Raw genomic sequence first — 16476 nt, forward strand, 5'->3', positions numbered from 1 at the left:
TCCTTTCACCACAGGAGTGGCAGGACAGGGCAAGTAGGAAGCAGTGGTAAAAGCACTGAACAGAGGCAGGGGACCAGGGGGGTTTTTTTTTGACAATTCCTTGGATTTCCTTTGAGACTTTTTCCCTGCTTCTTTTCTTTCCTGCTACTTCAAGAGAAGATAAGTACTTACCACACAGCTATAGCATGAATTTTAAGTAACCCACAGCTGCTTAAAGCAGAACACACCTAGCACAGATAGCTGTGTGATTCTTTGGTGTGCTTTTATGTAGGTCACATGATGGGAGGCTTACTTTTCATCCCTAGTTGCTAGCTCTCTGCCACCTCTGCCTGTACATCAACCAGCTCAGTCTCACCTGTGTTTTCAGGGTTGTGCTGATTATCAAGGAATGTGGGTTGTGTGAGATCTTACTTTCAAGTCTTGCTTCTGTGGAGGAGATTGCCATGTCTGCACCCACCAACAAATAGATGCTTGGCCATCACGCTGTGGTATTCCAAAGGAACTTTCTGCTTTCAACTCCCAGGCAGTGTGACCTGCTCAGAACTCTGCCTTTTTGTTGTGATTCTCAGGCTCACTCAGTCTCCTACTGACCCCTGATTTCCCTCATAAATGGTTTGGCCATGGTAAACAGGGCTTGAGTGTAAATCCAGGGACTGGAAGCTGACAGTCATCTCAGTGGAGCAACAATAGTTGGTAGGCAGCAGGAAAACAGAGAGCCTGGAAAAGGTGAGAGCGTGCCTGCAATTTGAGGAAGTGCGGGTTGCAAGGAGGCTGTGTAAGGACACTGGCAGTGACTAATATTTTGTCCTGTCTAGATGCAGACTTGTGTGGCTGGCAGCAAAACAAAAATAGCATGTCAGCACAGGATACAGATGTGTTTCCACAAGTTACAATGAAACTAGCTGGCTGGCTTTTACAATTTATTTATCAAAGCACTTCCAGTTCCCATTTTGAGGCTACAGGCTAATTATAAGCATTTCAGGAACAATACACAGTGTTCAGCTCAAATTATATTCAGTTTTTTTTAAAAATTATCTGAACAGTGTCTGTTTTGGTTTTGGAGTGATAAGCATCCTGGGAGGATATTTGAAAACACGCATCTAAAGTAAACAGAATTTTTGTTGCTGATTTGGATCTTAAAAATATACAGAGATGTTAAGGTAAAGAATCAGTCCTCAATTCACAGCTTAGATGCTGATTTGCCTGGAAAACCATCATATACTTTTTTGTGGAAGTCAAACAGTGAAAACTCCTGATGGCTGAAAATGGTTTGTGGGGTCTTACCCAAAGACACCTTTATCTGAAAGCAGCCAGAAGCAGCAGTGCTGAAGAAAGGGTCAGTGGCTGGATGGTCTAACCCCAAACATGCTCATAGCTGCCGTGACACTGAATATTGTTCTAGGACTCAGATCACAAGAAGTGCTGTCCCACCAGGCTTTAATAATAATATAAATTTTTTTGTAAGCTTTGTATTTATTAGGATACATATGGGTATCCTAATACCCATTACTGTTGACCATTAACAAAACAGTCCAGCCCTTATCAATCATGTTGCTGTTAGCCTCACCAGCTTGTTTGATTTTGCCACTCTCATTTTAGGGCAGAACTCAGTTTTTTATGTGTGTCCCAAGAATTCCTAAAGGAGAAGAAAACATTGTGTGTTGTTTTGGGGGTTTTTTTTGTGTATAGTTTGGTGGATTTTTGTTTGTAGTGTTTTTTTCTTTGTTGTGCCTTTGAACTTTGAGCACAGCCATGAGTTGTGTGATTCCTTCCTCTGTGCTGCTTTAAAATTATTTCAAGTTTCCATGGAAACTGTGGAACGTGATTGAGTAAATTTCAAAGCAATTTCCAGGCACTGCTTTTGGAGACTGTGACAAATAACAAATTTGTAAATTTGAAAAAAATCTCTTTGCCATCTTGAACACCTGTAAAAATCTGCATGGTTCATCTGTGGAAGTGGCACTACCTTTCAAAGGGTTGAGGGCAGAAGCCCTGAGCCTTCAACTTCTAACCTACAGACAAAGAGCCTGTCCCCAGCCAAGGACTGAGATTCTGGGGAGGAGTTTTCTCTTCCAGCAGCATCCAGTTCCTGTGGGATCTGGGAAGGCACTGCTTCTGCCTCCTATTCCTATAGAGGATCAGTCACATGCAGAAACATACAGAAACATACTGAGTTTCCCGAGGCTCCTGTGAACAAATGTGGTGATGACTCCTCTTTATTGAGAAAAAGGACAGCTCGTGCTCAGTATTTGTGTGCATAACTTCCAGTGGAAACCTGTGGGAGTTCAGTTTTTATGAGGATAGAGCTCTCACTTTGCATGATGTTTAGCAGCACCAACTGCTTTAATAAACAAGACCAGGTGGTTGGAATGCACACTGCAGAGGTGTTCCTCTTAAAAACAAAACAGTTGGTGTTTTCCTATTTAAAAAAAAAACAGGTGGTAGAAATAAAGTAAGCTGAATTGTCAAAAAAATAGTCATCTGTGAAGTCAGCAAGGAATGATTTGTACACTGTAGAAATTTAGCTAACCAAAGTACACGTGGGTGAGACTCACACATTTTTCTTGATGGAAAATAGTTTCTGCAGTTGTTTCTGCCCCATGAGCCCTGAGGACTGCTTTGATGGCAGGGAGAGGCAGTCTCTGTGCAGAAGGATAATGATTCTATTTACCTGGCTGGTTTAGTGCTGATTTTTTTTGCTCTACCAAGTACAGCAGATAAGTCGTTTGAAGTGTTGCCACTTGCTGATGTTGTTAATTGATGGCTGCGGTCTGTTGGGAAGCTGGATCCAGCCCTGGCCACTGTGTGAGAGGCCACCAAGAACATGTCTCAGACTGATCATGCCTCTTCTGGTGCCTTTACTGACAAACACAGAAAAAATGCTACATATGAAGTCAAGGCACCATAGGAGGAGGACTATGTGTATGAAGGATGTTTATGTGGGAAAGAGGGATGGACACCCAAAAGGAAAAAGAGCTGGATGCAATTATAAGATAAATGAGAAAACAGAATAATGCTTGTTTGGAGAGTGTGTGTGTATGTGTGTGTGTGTGTGTTTGTAAATCCCAAGCCTTAGAAACAGTATGTAAGTTTTTTGAAAAAGGGAGGGAGAGTAGGGAGAAAATAAAGAGGCTGAAGTCTAAAAAAACCACAGAAGTACAGGCAAAGAACCTGGGACAGGCATGAGGTTTAATTAAACTTCAGTGATTCACTGTTTCTAACAAGAATGTCCACTGCTAATTTGTGTAAACGTGTGACCTGGCAGTGACAGCCTCTCCTCTGTCTGCCCTCAGTCTTTTTGCTCCTCTGGTCCATCTGCCTGCTCTAGGCTCTGGTCCTCCCCACTCTCCTGTGAGGACGGCACAGAAACATTTGTGTTCCCCACCACAGTATCAATAATTGATAGAACCTCATAACTAATGTAAGCTATGTTGCCATAAGGATGCTGAGAAAGAAAATCAGTACAGGTTTGCAGAGAAAATGTTGAGCAAACAGCTTTCTCTGTTGACACAGTCCATACTTTGAAAATGGAGAATGAGAGTTAAAGAAAAACTGGAGTAGAACAAGAATTAAAAATAAGCCCTGAAGTTAGCAGTTACTGTGCCATGTGCACTCTATTGCCAAAGAACTTTGAACTTGATGACAAAGCTGTATAAAAGCTTGTGTGATGAAATCTGAAGCTGGACGAACACAGCTTGGTTTTCATTTATACTTTAAAGCCTGTAATCTGTTCAGCTTCATAAAGATCCTGACAAAGTCGAGCCAAGTTTTAGGAAATCTTTGTTGAGTTATAGTTTCCAATGGAAACTATGCAAAAAGGACGGGCTTTGTCTGGGTTTTATGTTATGTTTGGGAGTTGAAGGCTAAACTTAAATAAAACTTGCAGACTTCTGACCCACAAAAGAAAAGCTTTATTAGACCCACAGATTTTTTTTTTTAACTGTCTGTAGTCCGTCTGTATGAATGTGATTTTTTTTATTTACCACATTGCCAGAAATAACAATGGAAAACAGATTCTGCTCTCCCTCTTGTTTTCTTGTTAGCAAACATCTGGAAACTCGGCTTGTGTAATAAATGGGCCTTAAAAAGTAGGTTTCACTCTACAGAGTCTCTTAAGGGAATGGCTGTGTTAATGGTGGCTCTGTCTTAGAGGGGAGGGGAAGTCAGCTGGATTTGTGTTTTCCTGTTGCAGACATTGTGCTGGAGAAGGCCATGCATAAGTGCATTCTGAAGCCGTTGAAGGGTCACATTGAAGCGATGTTGAAAGAGTTTCATACCGCGGATGGTTCCTGGAAACAACTGAAGGAAAATCTGCAGCTGGTGCGGCAGAGGAATCCTCAGGAACTGGGCGTGTTTGTTCCAACACCAGACTTTGTGGATGTTGAAAAGATTAAAGTCAAGTTCATGACTATGCAGAAGATGTATTCACCTGAAAAGAAAGTCATGCTGCTGCTGAGAGTTTGCAAATTGATTTACACTGTTATGGAGAATAACTCAGGTATGGTGCTGCTGGTAGTTCAGGGTCACTGATATTTCATACCTGATTTGTCTTTTAGAGCAATCAGCCCATCTCATTCTGCAGACAGGTCTCCTGCTGAAGCTCTTGTAGCCTCTCCTTGCCCTTTTGAGAGGAATTCGTCCTCTCTGCTTCTGACCTGCTGTCTCTGAATATCTGGCCACACATCTTAAAAGCTCAGTCTGAAGCAGAGTTGTTGTCATGGGTGGAGTGGGAGCTTCAATGTTAATTAGCGAAGCTCTCCCATGGTGCAGGAAGGACCCTTGTGCTTTCTGAACTTCTTCTCAGAGAGGAGCCTGGGTGCAGCTGGACTCAATCTTAGCCTAGACTTTGTCAATGGTTTAAAATCTAAGGAGTTACAGAGGTGTGACTGAACCTTTATACAACTTGGTCCTACAGGATTAAGGATGGCAAACCTTTTATAGTTACATAAAAATGAACTATTTATTATGATAAATGATTAAACAAAAAAGATCTTAATCTGAATTATTTGCTACACAGTGTAAAGTAAAAACTACTAGTACAGTCTAGTATAGTATAGTATATAATATATGCATTATATCAAATATAATATATCAAATATAATATTATATAAATTATATAATATTATATAAATTATATATATAATTTAATATAAAATAATATAAATAATATAAAATAAATAAAAATAAATAAAATAATATAAATAAAATAATATAAATTATATCAAATATAATATATAATATAATTTTTATATATACAATTAATTATATCAAAACAATTATAATAAGAAAATTATATTAAAGCTAACAAAAAGACCCAAAGCAATTACTGAGTAGAGATTGATGTTTCTTACTGAGATCGATGACCAGGGGGCAAAATCTCTTTTGCTCAGCCTCCAGGAGTGGCCATGAGGGGCGTTCCCACCCAAGGGAGGAGTCTCCACACACTCTCCAGGAAGGATATTTTTATATTACAAAATCCTGCCATTTGGAAGTGGGACTGGACTTTTAGAGTACAAAGTGATTGACTGTCAGCCAGATGTCTCCATGCCAGCTGTGTCAGCCTCTGTGTTTTAGATAAGGATACTTTACTTTATTTGCCACATCACTGTCAGGATGTTTAACTTTGGGGTTGATGAGTCAGACTGGGTTTAGCAGGATTCAACACCAAAAGCAGCATGACACCACTTGTTCACCACTGATAGCTTTGCCAAACAGGGCATTTTTTTACCTCATTCCTGGCAGAGCATCCTACAGATGTGAAGCAGTTGAAAAAGAGCAGCTTTCCTTAACTGTAGGTTTTGAAGTTGCCTGGCAGAAAGTCTGTCTTGTGAGCCTTGAATTTAACACTGATTCCAAATGAGTATTTTTCTGCAAATTGTAATAGATGTAACACCATATATTTACCTGTTGTGATTCAATAGCAATATAGTATGCAATATGACAACTACAGTGGTTTTGTCTTAAGGAGTGGAGAAAAGCAGCCTCTAATCTAGTATTTTTGGCTTGCTGTGCCACTGAATGTTCTCATTTGGACACTTTCTGTCATGCTTTTGGAACAGAAATGGCATCTATTTCTGCACTGTAGCAAGAATCCAAAAGTGCCTTTGAAACCTAAATACTGAAATGGCACTACAGACCAGTCAATCAATACCTGCTTAGCAGGCAGTGGTCCAAAGTACTGGTCTGGATGGCATGAATTTATAGATGGCACTCTGACATTCTCTCTTGCACACTGCTATGACAGGTCATGAGCTAAGGTGTACCAAAACTGTGGTAGTGGGAGATTTTTTTTCCCCTGAGTGAGTATAGGCTGCTGCAGGTACTTGCAGTTTTCTTTCTAAGGAAGCACTGCATGTGCAGCTGGGTCTGGTGCAGATCAAGACACCTACTTTCTTTGGAGATTTGAGATGAACGGTGAAAGCTTGTGGCTGTTAAAGCCCCTCAGGTACTTTTACAAGATTTAGGACTGAGCTCCTGCCCAGCTTATTTTAATTCTGCATTTTAAAAGCAGATATAGGGCTCTTGGCCTGAAGTTCTCTAAACTCCTCTCTCTATATTGTGACCTGATTGCATTGAATGAGGTATTTTCAACATGCAGAAGGAAAATACTGAAAAGCTGCTGCTGGTGAAGTGCTGCACTGGGAGACTTGGGCTCAGGTGTGGCAAGTGCTCAATGGGCTGTCATGTAATGTTTGCTAAATGTGGCATTGAGCCAGCAGCTGTTTGAGTATCTATACTCCCAGCCAGGTAAGTATGGTAGCTGGGGCATGTGCCTCAGCTGGCATTTTACCAGAGTTGTAAGCTGGCTCCTGCACTGGGTGATTCTGAGTGACCATTGCATCTGTTCTGCAGTGAATACCATTTTGCCAGACCCAGAAATTTGGCCTCATGGGGATTTCTGAACAGAAATGCAAAATGCAGGACTAGTGCCAGGCATACAGATGGGCCTAGGTACAGCAGAGTCTTTGTGGATCACTGTCACTCCAGGCCCTTATGGAGTCTCTCCATCTTTCTTGTAGGCTCCCTTCAGGTACAGGAGGCCTTGCTCACTAGTGTTTTTGACAGTTATCTGTCAAGGAAATTACTTGAGTTTTCTTGTCAAATCTAATAGGCTTTTATATTCAGGTTTCTCTGGTGTGGGATTCATACTCAGAGACTAGTATTTGTGTCTGAATGCTTCCAGAAAGTGGATGCAATTCCCAGATGTATAAAGAAAATGTCTATTCATCACCTCTTAGGCAATGGTAGCAGTGGAGATGAAGGTCGAGCCAGACTGGCATGGCAGCCTTTTCACCAGTTCACCAGTTGAGCTGATGCCAGGATGAGCCCAGTCCATAAATCTCCCTTGCATGCCTCAAGGTGTGCGTCATAAGATTTGTGCTTGTTTGAAGGACAGGATTGAGCTGATCTCCTGTGCAGTGAGTGTCAGGTGATGTTCTCTTTGCTGCACATTGGTGACTTTAGGGGGTTCTGGAATAATACAGACATGCTAGGTAGAGAAGGAACAAAAGAGTGCTTTCCTTTCAAACATGGGAACAGGTAAAAAAATGTGGTTTGTCTCTCACTGTTTGTGTGCCCTTCAACCCAGGGAGGCTGTATGGAGCTGATGACTTCTTGCCTGTGTTGACATATGTGCTGGCCCAGTGTGATATGCTGGAGCTGGATACTGAAATTGAATACATGATGGAGTTGCTGGATCCATCCTTGCTTCATGGAGAAGGTAATGTATTTATTTTTGCTAAACTACCTGAAGGAGTAGTGAGGGGATGTTCTTCCTTGTAGCGCTGTTGCTGTTCTTGTTTGCATAGGAATCCTATGAAAGGGTGACCTAAATGACAGCGATGTTGATAGTGTAACAAGAGAATGTCATCATCATTTCCACTGCTTGGTAGCTTGCAGAGCACAAGCCCCAGCGGCCTGAAAATCTGCTACAGTGTATTGCTTTGTGAGCAAATAGTTGTTTTCAACCCATTTTGACTCAGCGGGCAAACACACGCACTGTGCAGGTGCTGAAGGGCCTTAACCTTTTATGCCTGAAAATTTCCTGAGAGGATTTATGGGGCAGCAGCACTCAATGAATTGTGAGGCACATAACGAGACTTGGGTAAGGTGCTCTGTGAAAATTTCTGGGGGACTTTGTACGCTTTTGCGGAAATGCTTTTGAGAATATTTCCCCCTTTTAGTGATCTTTGCTTCTTCCCAATATTTTTATGAGCCCAAGCAATATATTTCCTGAGGCATTTCTTGAATGAGGGCTAAAGTCTGCTAGAGGCAAGGAAATCTGCCTCCTTGCTGTTTCCATAGTAGTATTTTTAACGAAGAAGTTTTTTGCAAGGCCTTGGTAGGCTCCAGAATCTGAGAGGTTTATGAGGAGGTTTGAGGGTTCTTGCAGTCACACTTCGCTGTGTGTTTATGTAGATGTGTGTGTTTCCTCTTCCTGCTATATCCTGGCTTTCTGAAATTGCCATATCCTCTTGCATGCCAGTATGCCTGAGAGAATTCATGCCACAATTCTTCCAGTTCTGTTCCTTGCTTGGTGTACAGAGCATCCTTGAGTGCATTGTTAGGAATCTTAACTTAATTAATCTTAATGAAAAATACATGAGATGTGAAGGTAGAGATCATTAACATGCTTGGAAAGCAGAAAGGTTTACTGGACTATTAAGTCTTGTTGTTTTTAATGCATCAAAGAAAGTCTGTCTATTGGCTGGGCCTGTCATTGGCACTAGCTCAGCTCTGCTGTGCAGAAAAAGTTGTGTAGTGTTTTGGGGTTGTGCATTTCAACTATAATGTATTGTCCAATTTGTCTAATGGGTCTTGCATGAATTTTATGTGTTCATCTTTTTGCAAAGCTAAAGGCTGAGAGAGGATGCTGTCAGTAATACAGAAAATATTACTGTGGGCATAGAATGCATCTCTGAATGCCTCTGAATAGACTGTGCTGCCTCTTAGCTGAACACTCCCACCCAAATAGTTGACTCAAAAAAGACAGGCAGCATGTCTTTTGTTTCTCCTGGTTGCTGAGGACTGTTACCTCCTGTTGATACTCCTCTATTTTGTGATCTGCAGATTCTTTTGTACATTGGCAACTCTGTTATGGCTTTAATTTGTTCTCTACTCGTGCAATAAAGCAGGAGTGTGCAGAACTGTACACACCATCACCTGAATTAGTTGGACATTCTGGGGAATGCTGTGAAAGTGATAGATCAGTAGTTGTTTTAAAAACAAAGGCAACTCTTCAGGATAATTCCAGAGTACAAGTCTCACACTCAGTTGTTGCCTGAGGGTGATTGCTTTTAAGTTGATGAACAGCGTTAGATTGTTTTTTACTTTGTTTCAACAGCCATGATTATTTCATCCACCTCTGAGGCTTGGGAAGAAACCAAAAACACTGTTAGAAAATTGTTGAGAATAAAACTGGTGTTCCAAGAGGGGAAGAGTAAACACTCAAGAGTAAAGGAGTGACAGGAATAATTTAAGGACATGGCTTTCCTCAGCAGGAGTGGACCCAGCCATGGGCACCACTGTGTAATATGGAGCACAGGCAACCCCTTCATGTCTCTGAAAACACCACTCTCAGAGGCCAGGGAGGGTTTTCCTTTCGTGTGTAAACATTCTGGCAACTTTCATATCTATGTGTGTTGCTGGGTGCCTTTCCATGTTTCCATGTCTATTTATGTGTCTCAAGGAAAATTGCCTGTACCTGTGACTTGTGACTGACTTGTGACCAGTCTGAGAAATTCTTCCCTTGCTGTCCTTCACAGGAGGCTATTACTTGACAAGCGCTTATGGAGCACTTTCACTGATCAAGAACTTCCAGGAAGAACAAGCTGCCCAGCTGCTCAGTTCAGAGGCCAGAGATACTCTCCGGCAGTGGCACAAGAGGAGGACAACGAACAGGACAATACCTTCAGTTGATGATTTTCAGGTAGAGCTTAGGGTTGAAATAGTAAATGAGATGTTCGTGTTGTAAATTCCCATTTGAGAGGTATGATTCATAGCAAATTCTGTTGGGGCTACAAGTGGAGTGAAACAGTGCTGAGATTACAGCTGGCAAATTTGCCTCGGTTTTGAAGTCTTCACACTTTTTATCAGTTTAACTATGATGGTCTGAAGAAAACACTAAATAATAGAACTTTCTTATCTTCCCTTTTAAGTCATGGAAAGCAAGGACAAACTACATTATATCTTAGATTCAGGTTTTTTACGCGCTTTATTGTTCAAAAGATCAAATTCAGATTTCCAGGGCTATAAATCAGCCCAGCTGCCCAGTAGCCAGTGGTGACATAAAGAAGGTAGCAGAGAGGAGAGGTGGGAGAAACGTTCCCTCACAGTTCTGAAGTTTAAGCAAGCAGCAGAGATCTGTAATATGGATGTCCTCACGTTTGTTTGTGTTTGGAGGTTTTTTTTGTACTGCTCTTCCAGAGTAAGGCAGTAGCTTCAACTGGAGAATACCAAAGCAGTGGTTATCACTTCATCTTTCGAATGCAGGCCTGCATCTCTTTCACCTGCTTTAGACTGACTATTAAGGTGCAGCAGCTTGTGCACTGAAAGAGGGAGGGTGTTGGAAGTGAGAAGAGAGGATTTACTCCTTGGACTTCAGCTGTCTGCAGTTAGGAGGAGGAGAAACAAGCATGAGCAATTCTAGTGCCCAAAGCCCATCCATTCAGAAATGGAGCACTTTCCCTACAACCAGCATGGAAGACACCATGGAGCTGCAAGCTCCAGTCATCTTTCTCCCAGGGAAGCAGGGTGTGGTCATGGCATTTCTGTGTTACATTCTCACACCCTTGCTGGCTCTTAAGTCCTCAAGGCTGTCTTTCCACCTTCCCCAAATGGATGGAAAAGCAAAAACCCCAGTACTTTGATGATGATGATGAGATACAGCTTTCTGATACTATGAAAATAATTTTGATACTTAGTCTGTGATTTACAGGCATCTGGAAAAAAACTTCAGTCTTTCCTTTGAGCAATCCTGTCCATCTAAAAGCTCCTGTGTTTTAAAGCAGGTCTTGTGTGTGGTAGCTGCATTAAAAATTAAATCTAGTGTGTTCTGCCATATATAGGGCTGGGTTTTTTCTACAAGTTCTTCAAACCAGGTAAAAAAAATGGCTTCAGTCAGGTTCAGTCCCGATTTTTAAAATTTCTTGCAAAGCTTCAGTGTTTCAGTATGGTATCAAGAAATACTTGATTAGACAAGAGTGCTTTTTGGAACTTGAGTCATTGGAATGTTCTTCTCAGTCCTAGCTTTTAAGAGCTTGTTTCTGTGAAGTGTAAACTTCTAACACTGGGATTTCACATGCTTAATTTATTCAGCATATGAACCATGGGTGCCAGCTTAGTCAATAAACAACTCTTTCTCGCTGTAATTTTGTTCACCTCCTTCAATCTTACTGCATTTTAGTCTTTAATTCCAGCTATTTTTCTTTTAAAATTGTCTCTGGTTTAGAGACATTTAGGAGAAAAAATTTAGGAGAAAATTCTCTGGAATTAATGTTTCCTCTAAAGAAAATGGGTTTCAGCACTCCCTTGCCACCAATACGAAAATGATTTCTCAGATGAAAGTGAAAAAACTGTTTATTTAACAAACAAAGTACCTGCAGGGCATGGGAAAAAATTAATAACTGTTAGGTATTGAAGCTCCCTGCTGGGGAGAAAGCTGGTGTATCTAGAGTTCTCTCTTTAGCTGGCCTGGCTTCCCCCGAGGTCCAGAGCTGGGATCTGGCATCTGGCTCCCACCAGTGGTCTGGTTCTCAGAGCAAAGCTGAGCCAAGCAGTTCTAGAGGACACCACAGAAGTCATCGGAGGACTGCTGTTGCAGTCCCGGGAAAACTTCTTGCCTCAGCTAACAAAAACTAAGGTAGCCAGAAGTGGAAATGTAACTCCCTCTGCACCACAAAGCCGAGCACAGGGGCGAGTGAGTGCCTGAACATAATGCCAGAGTTCCCCTGCCTCTCACTCCTCCCCTGGACCCAGCTTAAAGCTCCAGGACCCATTTCTGGGCATAATAGACAATAGAGGAATACAGTATTATCATAAAATCACCCCAAGACAAAAGCAAACAGGAAACTGCATTTTCCTATGGGGCCTATTTAGAATGTCTCTGTGTTAGCAGAGTTGTGGGCGAGCCTCAGTTTCTACAGGAGAAAAGATACAGCTTTTGCCTCAAGATCATGTTCATTTACTAGAATGGTGCAGAGTAAATTTTCTTTCTGAATCCCTGTAAAAAAAATTAAATGCTGTCCTGTGAAGCCGTGTTAGGCTAGGCGTAGACCAGGTTGCAGCTCACAAGATGGCCATAATGTCCAGGAATCACCAGGGTGTGTTTCAGAGTTGGAGCAGGGAGAGAGGCTTGCTTCTTGTTGTTGACTATTCAGTTTTCAGAGGATGAGGATTTTTTGAGTTCCTGATGTCTGCTTTCTTGTTCCACAGAACTACCTTCGTGTTGCATTCCAGGAAGTTACTAGTGGCTGTACGGGAAAGACTTTGCTAGTAAGGCCATATATCACTACAGAAGACGTATGTCAGCTTTGTGCTGAGAAGTTTAAAGTGGCAAATCCAGAAGAATACAGGCTGTTTCTTTTTGTTGATGACACCTGGCAACAACTGACAGAGGATACCTACCCTCAGAAAATCAAGGCAGAGTTGCACAGCCGTCCACAGCCCCAGGTCTTTCACTTTGTCTACAAGCGCATTAGCAGTGACCCATATGGGGCCATCCTTCAGAACAGCAACGACTCGGCTGCGTAAAACCAGCAACTTAGCATTTTTATGTCTGTTCCGTGGTAACTGTTACAAACATCTTTGTTGGCTGCCTTCCTTAGGAGCTAAAACATGTCTTAAACCTGAAGTGCCTGGTAAAACCCGTGCTGGCATTTCTGATACTACTTACAAGACCTAGGCGCACTGTGCACATGGCCAGTTATGGCAGAATTTTCCACCAGCATGCCTGAGAAGACAGCCCATGAGACTGCATTTCTTGTACCACGGGCTCTTTTGCAGCATATTCTATTGTGGTCCTTCACAGGTCTTGGTTGTAGTGTGCAAAATACGATTTTCTTCCACTCCTTGTTTCCACAGCTATCATTTGTATTTGAATCCATGTGCGAGATGAGTAGGTCTGTGAACTGGCCGGGATGAGCTCAGTTCTGCCAGCAGGAGTTTGACAAGACTGTCCGATGCAGGGCATCAGTTCACTCAGCATTACCTGGATGGTTGCATCCTTACCTAATTTTTTTGATTACAGAAAATCATCATGTTTATATATATATATATATATATATAAAATAAAAAAATAGATATTTTATAGCAGTTGCAGGTAAACTGTCAGGGTTGGTTTTTGAAATATTTTTTTAACTATGAAATATTCTATAATTATGCATGTGATTTTTAACATTTAATACACAATAAATCTCTTGCTGGTTTTAGAGTCTTGCATTGAAAGTCTGTTTGGTTTCTCTTCCTTCCCTGTTCCAGAAGAAACAGGGAAACTTCTGTACTCTCGAGGCAGTTTTGCTGTGTGTTCTCAATTGTCTTCTGAAAATCAGACCATTTTATTCATTGTGCTGTGCACAGTGAGACTGCACTTCTCAGTCTCATCACGTTCATTCTGAGCACACTGAGGGGAAGTCTCACGATAGGACACAAAATAAAGATGCTTGACTCCAGTCAGAAGGCAGTAGAAATCAGAAGGCTTCATTTACAATTTATTCGGCTCTTTTATAATATGCTGTGCTAAGAAGACACATTATTGGTCCACAGGACTGACACCTCTCCCATTGGCTAAGTAACAGAAATAGCAAACACCACCTGTTGTTATAGGAAAGGAATATTGTTTACACAAGGTTGTTTTGGGAAAAACTGTTGAAAAGTTTCCCTTGAGAAGAACTAGCTCTTCTCAAGCTCAGAAAATATCAAATCCACAGGGAAGAGAACTGATAAAGGTGAAATTTCCCTGAGAAGGGAGATGAGGGTGTTCACTGGTGGCATAGGCTGAGATTAGGGCTGAGCAACAGCAAAGCTGGAGAGCACATCATCCATTCAGCTTTCACTTCATGTTTTATCAGGTGCTTTATGGCCCTGCCAGGAGACAGATGTTAATTAGAGTCCTAGGCCAAGCCATGACAGTAAGCTGTTCTGTATGAGCTGGTGATTTTTTGACACGTGCATCAGCCACACTCACTATTAAGTTCTGGGGTTTGATCCTGATCTTCTTTCAGCCTTATATCCTACTATAATCCCTTTTACTTCTCTCTGTCCAGTGTGCCTTTGTATTTCATTTGTCCTGTCTGCTCCCCCTCCCATTCCCTTTCACTACTTCAATCTCTCTTGTTCTTGTTTTCTTTTAAGAAATAAATACTCAAGATTTATTTAATAAACGCTGTTCAATCCTTTGCTCTGTTCTGTTCTGCTTTCTGTCTCCCTCCCTCCCTGCCCACATCTTCACCTTTCCTTCTTTTTGCCTCTTTTTTTTTCTTTGTTCTGCACCACAACTATATTTTTGTCCCTCTCACGGACCTTTTGCCTGTATCTGTCTGCATCTGCTGCCCAGTCCTTTGCCCTCATCGTACCCTTCTCTTGGTAAGCCTCTGGTCTGCTGCCCATCCCTCTCCTTCTCCATCCTTGTGCTGCACCTTGCCTGCCTTCCCCCCACCGGCGTGTGCCATGGTCATTGCCTCCCTCTGTCCTTGTTTCTCTCTTTGTATGCCTCTGACTTCACTGTGTGTTTGGCATGCTCTCTTTTTCTCCATCTTTCTCCGTGCCTCACTCATTGTGATGAACAGAAAGCATGCAACTCTTAAGTTATAAGAACTGTTAAGTTACTTGTTATAAAGTTATGGTATTTAATTAGAAGGTTATGATTGTTAAAATTCTTTATACCCACCTTGTATCACCAGAACCTCCCTATCCCTCCTCCCTAAGAACCTCCTTACCTTTCTCCATCGCTCCATCGTTAAATAGGCCACTGCAGCTGCCTCCCATCTCTGTCTTGCTGCTGTACTTCCCTCTGTCACAAGCTGAACTCCACCTATTTCCCCGCCTTCGTCACCACCCATCTGTCAGTCAACCTCCAGCACCGCCTGATATGAAAATACAGAGCTCCAATCAAAATACTCCCATCATGCATTGCACACTCGCTACTTACTCGCAGTAACTTCAGGATACTCCAGAAGCAGGACACCTCCTAGACTAAAGTAAACAGAGTGAGTTGCTGAGGGCTCCCGTGTGGGTGAGCTCCCGGCTGTCCAGCGGCCTTCTGCAGCACCAACGCGGCACCACCTCCTCACCGGTGGAAGCGAGAACTACAGTGCTAGTAGGGCGTCTGCTCAAGTTACCCCTTGAGAGCTGGCTAATCAAGGCAATTAAAGGAGGAAACATTGTCTCCTGCCCATTTTTAACACTCGTGTTCCTCTCTTATTCTTGGTGGCTCTGTGGTGCTCCCGTGTGCCGTTGTTTCTCACTGGATCGTTGAGTGCCATTCGCTGTCACTGTTCTTTTTTAATCCGTCTCTGTCATGCTGCACATCCCAGGTTTGGGATTTTTTTTCCATTTCATCCTGCACCCCATTCTTCCTTTTCTTCCTGTGTCCTCTCTGCTGCCACTCCCTTATTCTTGCCTTTAGTCTGTGACAGCGGGGCTGGGGAGGAACTTCGGACACTCTGGGGGCTGCTCCCCTTGTTGCTGCGTAGTCCCTTTTTAGAGGGATGTACACGTGGAAAGGGCTTGAATAAAGCACCACACTGCTGTCCAGGGCAGTTTAACTCCTTCTGTGCTGCCTTTGGGGACGAGGAAAAAAGTCTGAGCAGGAGGGGTTGGACACTCAGTGGCTCTGATGTAATTTGAGGCATCCTAATGTTCCTAGTGTAATAAATGAGGCAGGGACTCGGGTGGAATAAAAAAAAGGCCTCATTTATTGGCAAAACCACCGAGAATGGGAGCCCGAGATAAGCCCAGGCACGATGTGACCAGCCAGAAAAAAACCAACAGTGTGAAAACACTGAGTGCTCCTGAGGACTCAAAGTTCTGCCAGAGAACCCTCTGGAATGTCCTTCGGGTCCTTATATACTCTTTTGTTCTCACTCGATTGGTGCACTCAGGATCCTTGTTCTGATTGGTTCCTTCTCTGGCGATTGATTGGCCCTTAACGAGGACTGTCCTGGACCAATCATTTGACGGGGCTGTCGAATGATTGGTCCATCACATCCACCAATCCGGGGCTGGAGTGTTGACACTACTTAACATGATGTCTACTGAGCTCTCAGTCCATTAGAGCTACTTCACACCTTTTTTTTTTTAAACACTTGTCTTTCAGAAACATCACCCACTCACAAGTGCCACTTTAAACAAATAAACTCAGAAACATTAACAATTACAGCCGTCAACACATAAACTTCAGGAACATTAACAATTACAGTTGTTAACCCCTGGAAACATTTATTTATTTATAACACCTAGGAGAGAGCCATGCTGCAGTGG

General features: G+C 42.4%; 1 protein-coding gene across 11 annotated transcripts in view; it reads left to right on the plus strand.

Moving 5' to 3' along the window:
* Positions 1-13443, plus strand: part of RIN2 (Ras and Rab interactor 2) — a 64593-nt gene extending 51150 nt beyond the window's left edge. For all 11 annotated transcript variants that reach the window (XM_066316661.1, XM_066316664.1, XM_066316662.1 and 8 more), the window contains 4 exons: positions 4193-4498; positions 7589-7720; positions 9765-9928; positions 12433-13443. In XM_066316661.1, the coding sequence (XP_066172758.1) occupies positions 4193-4498; positions 7589-7720; positions 9765-9928; positions 12433-12750 (920 nt within the window). In that variant the 3' untranslated portion in view covers positions 12751-13443. The remainder of the gene's footprint in view (positions 1-4192; positions 4499-7588; positions 7721-9764; positions 9929-12432) is intronic.
* Positions 13444-16476: the final 3033 nt, after the last annotated feature.

This window comes from Sylvia atricapilla, chromosome 3, assembly GCF_009819655.1.
Source record: "Sylvia atricapilla isolate bSylAtr1 chromosome 3, bSylAtr1.pri, whole genome shotgun sequence".
NCBI classification, from domain to species: Eukaryota; Metazoa; Chordata; class Aves; order Passeriformes; family Sylviidae; genus Sylvia; species Sylvia atricapilla.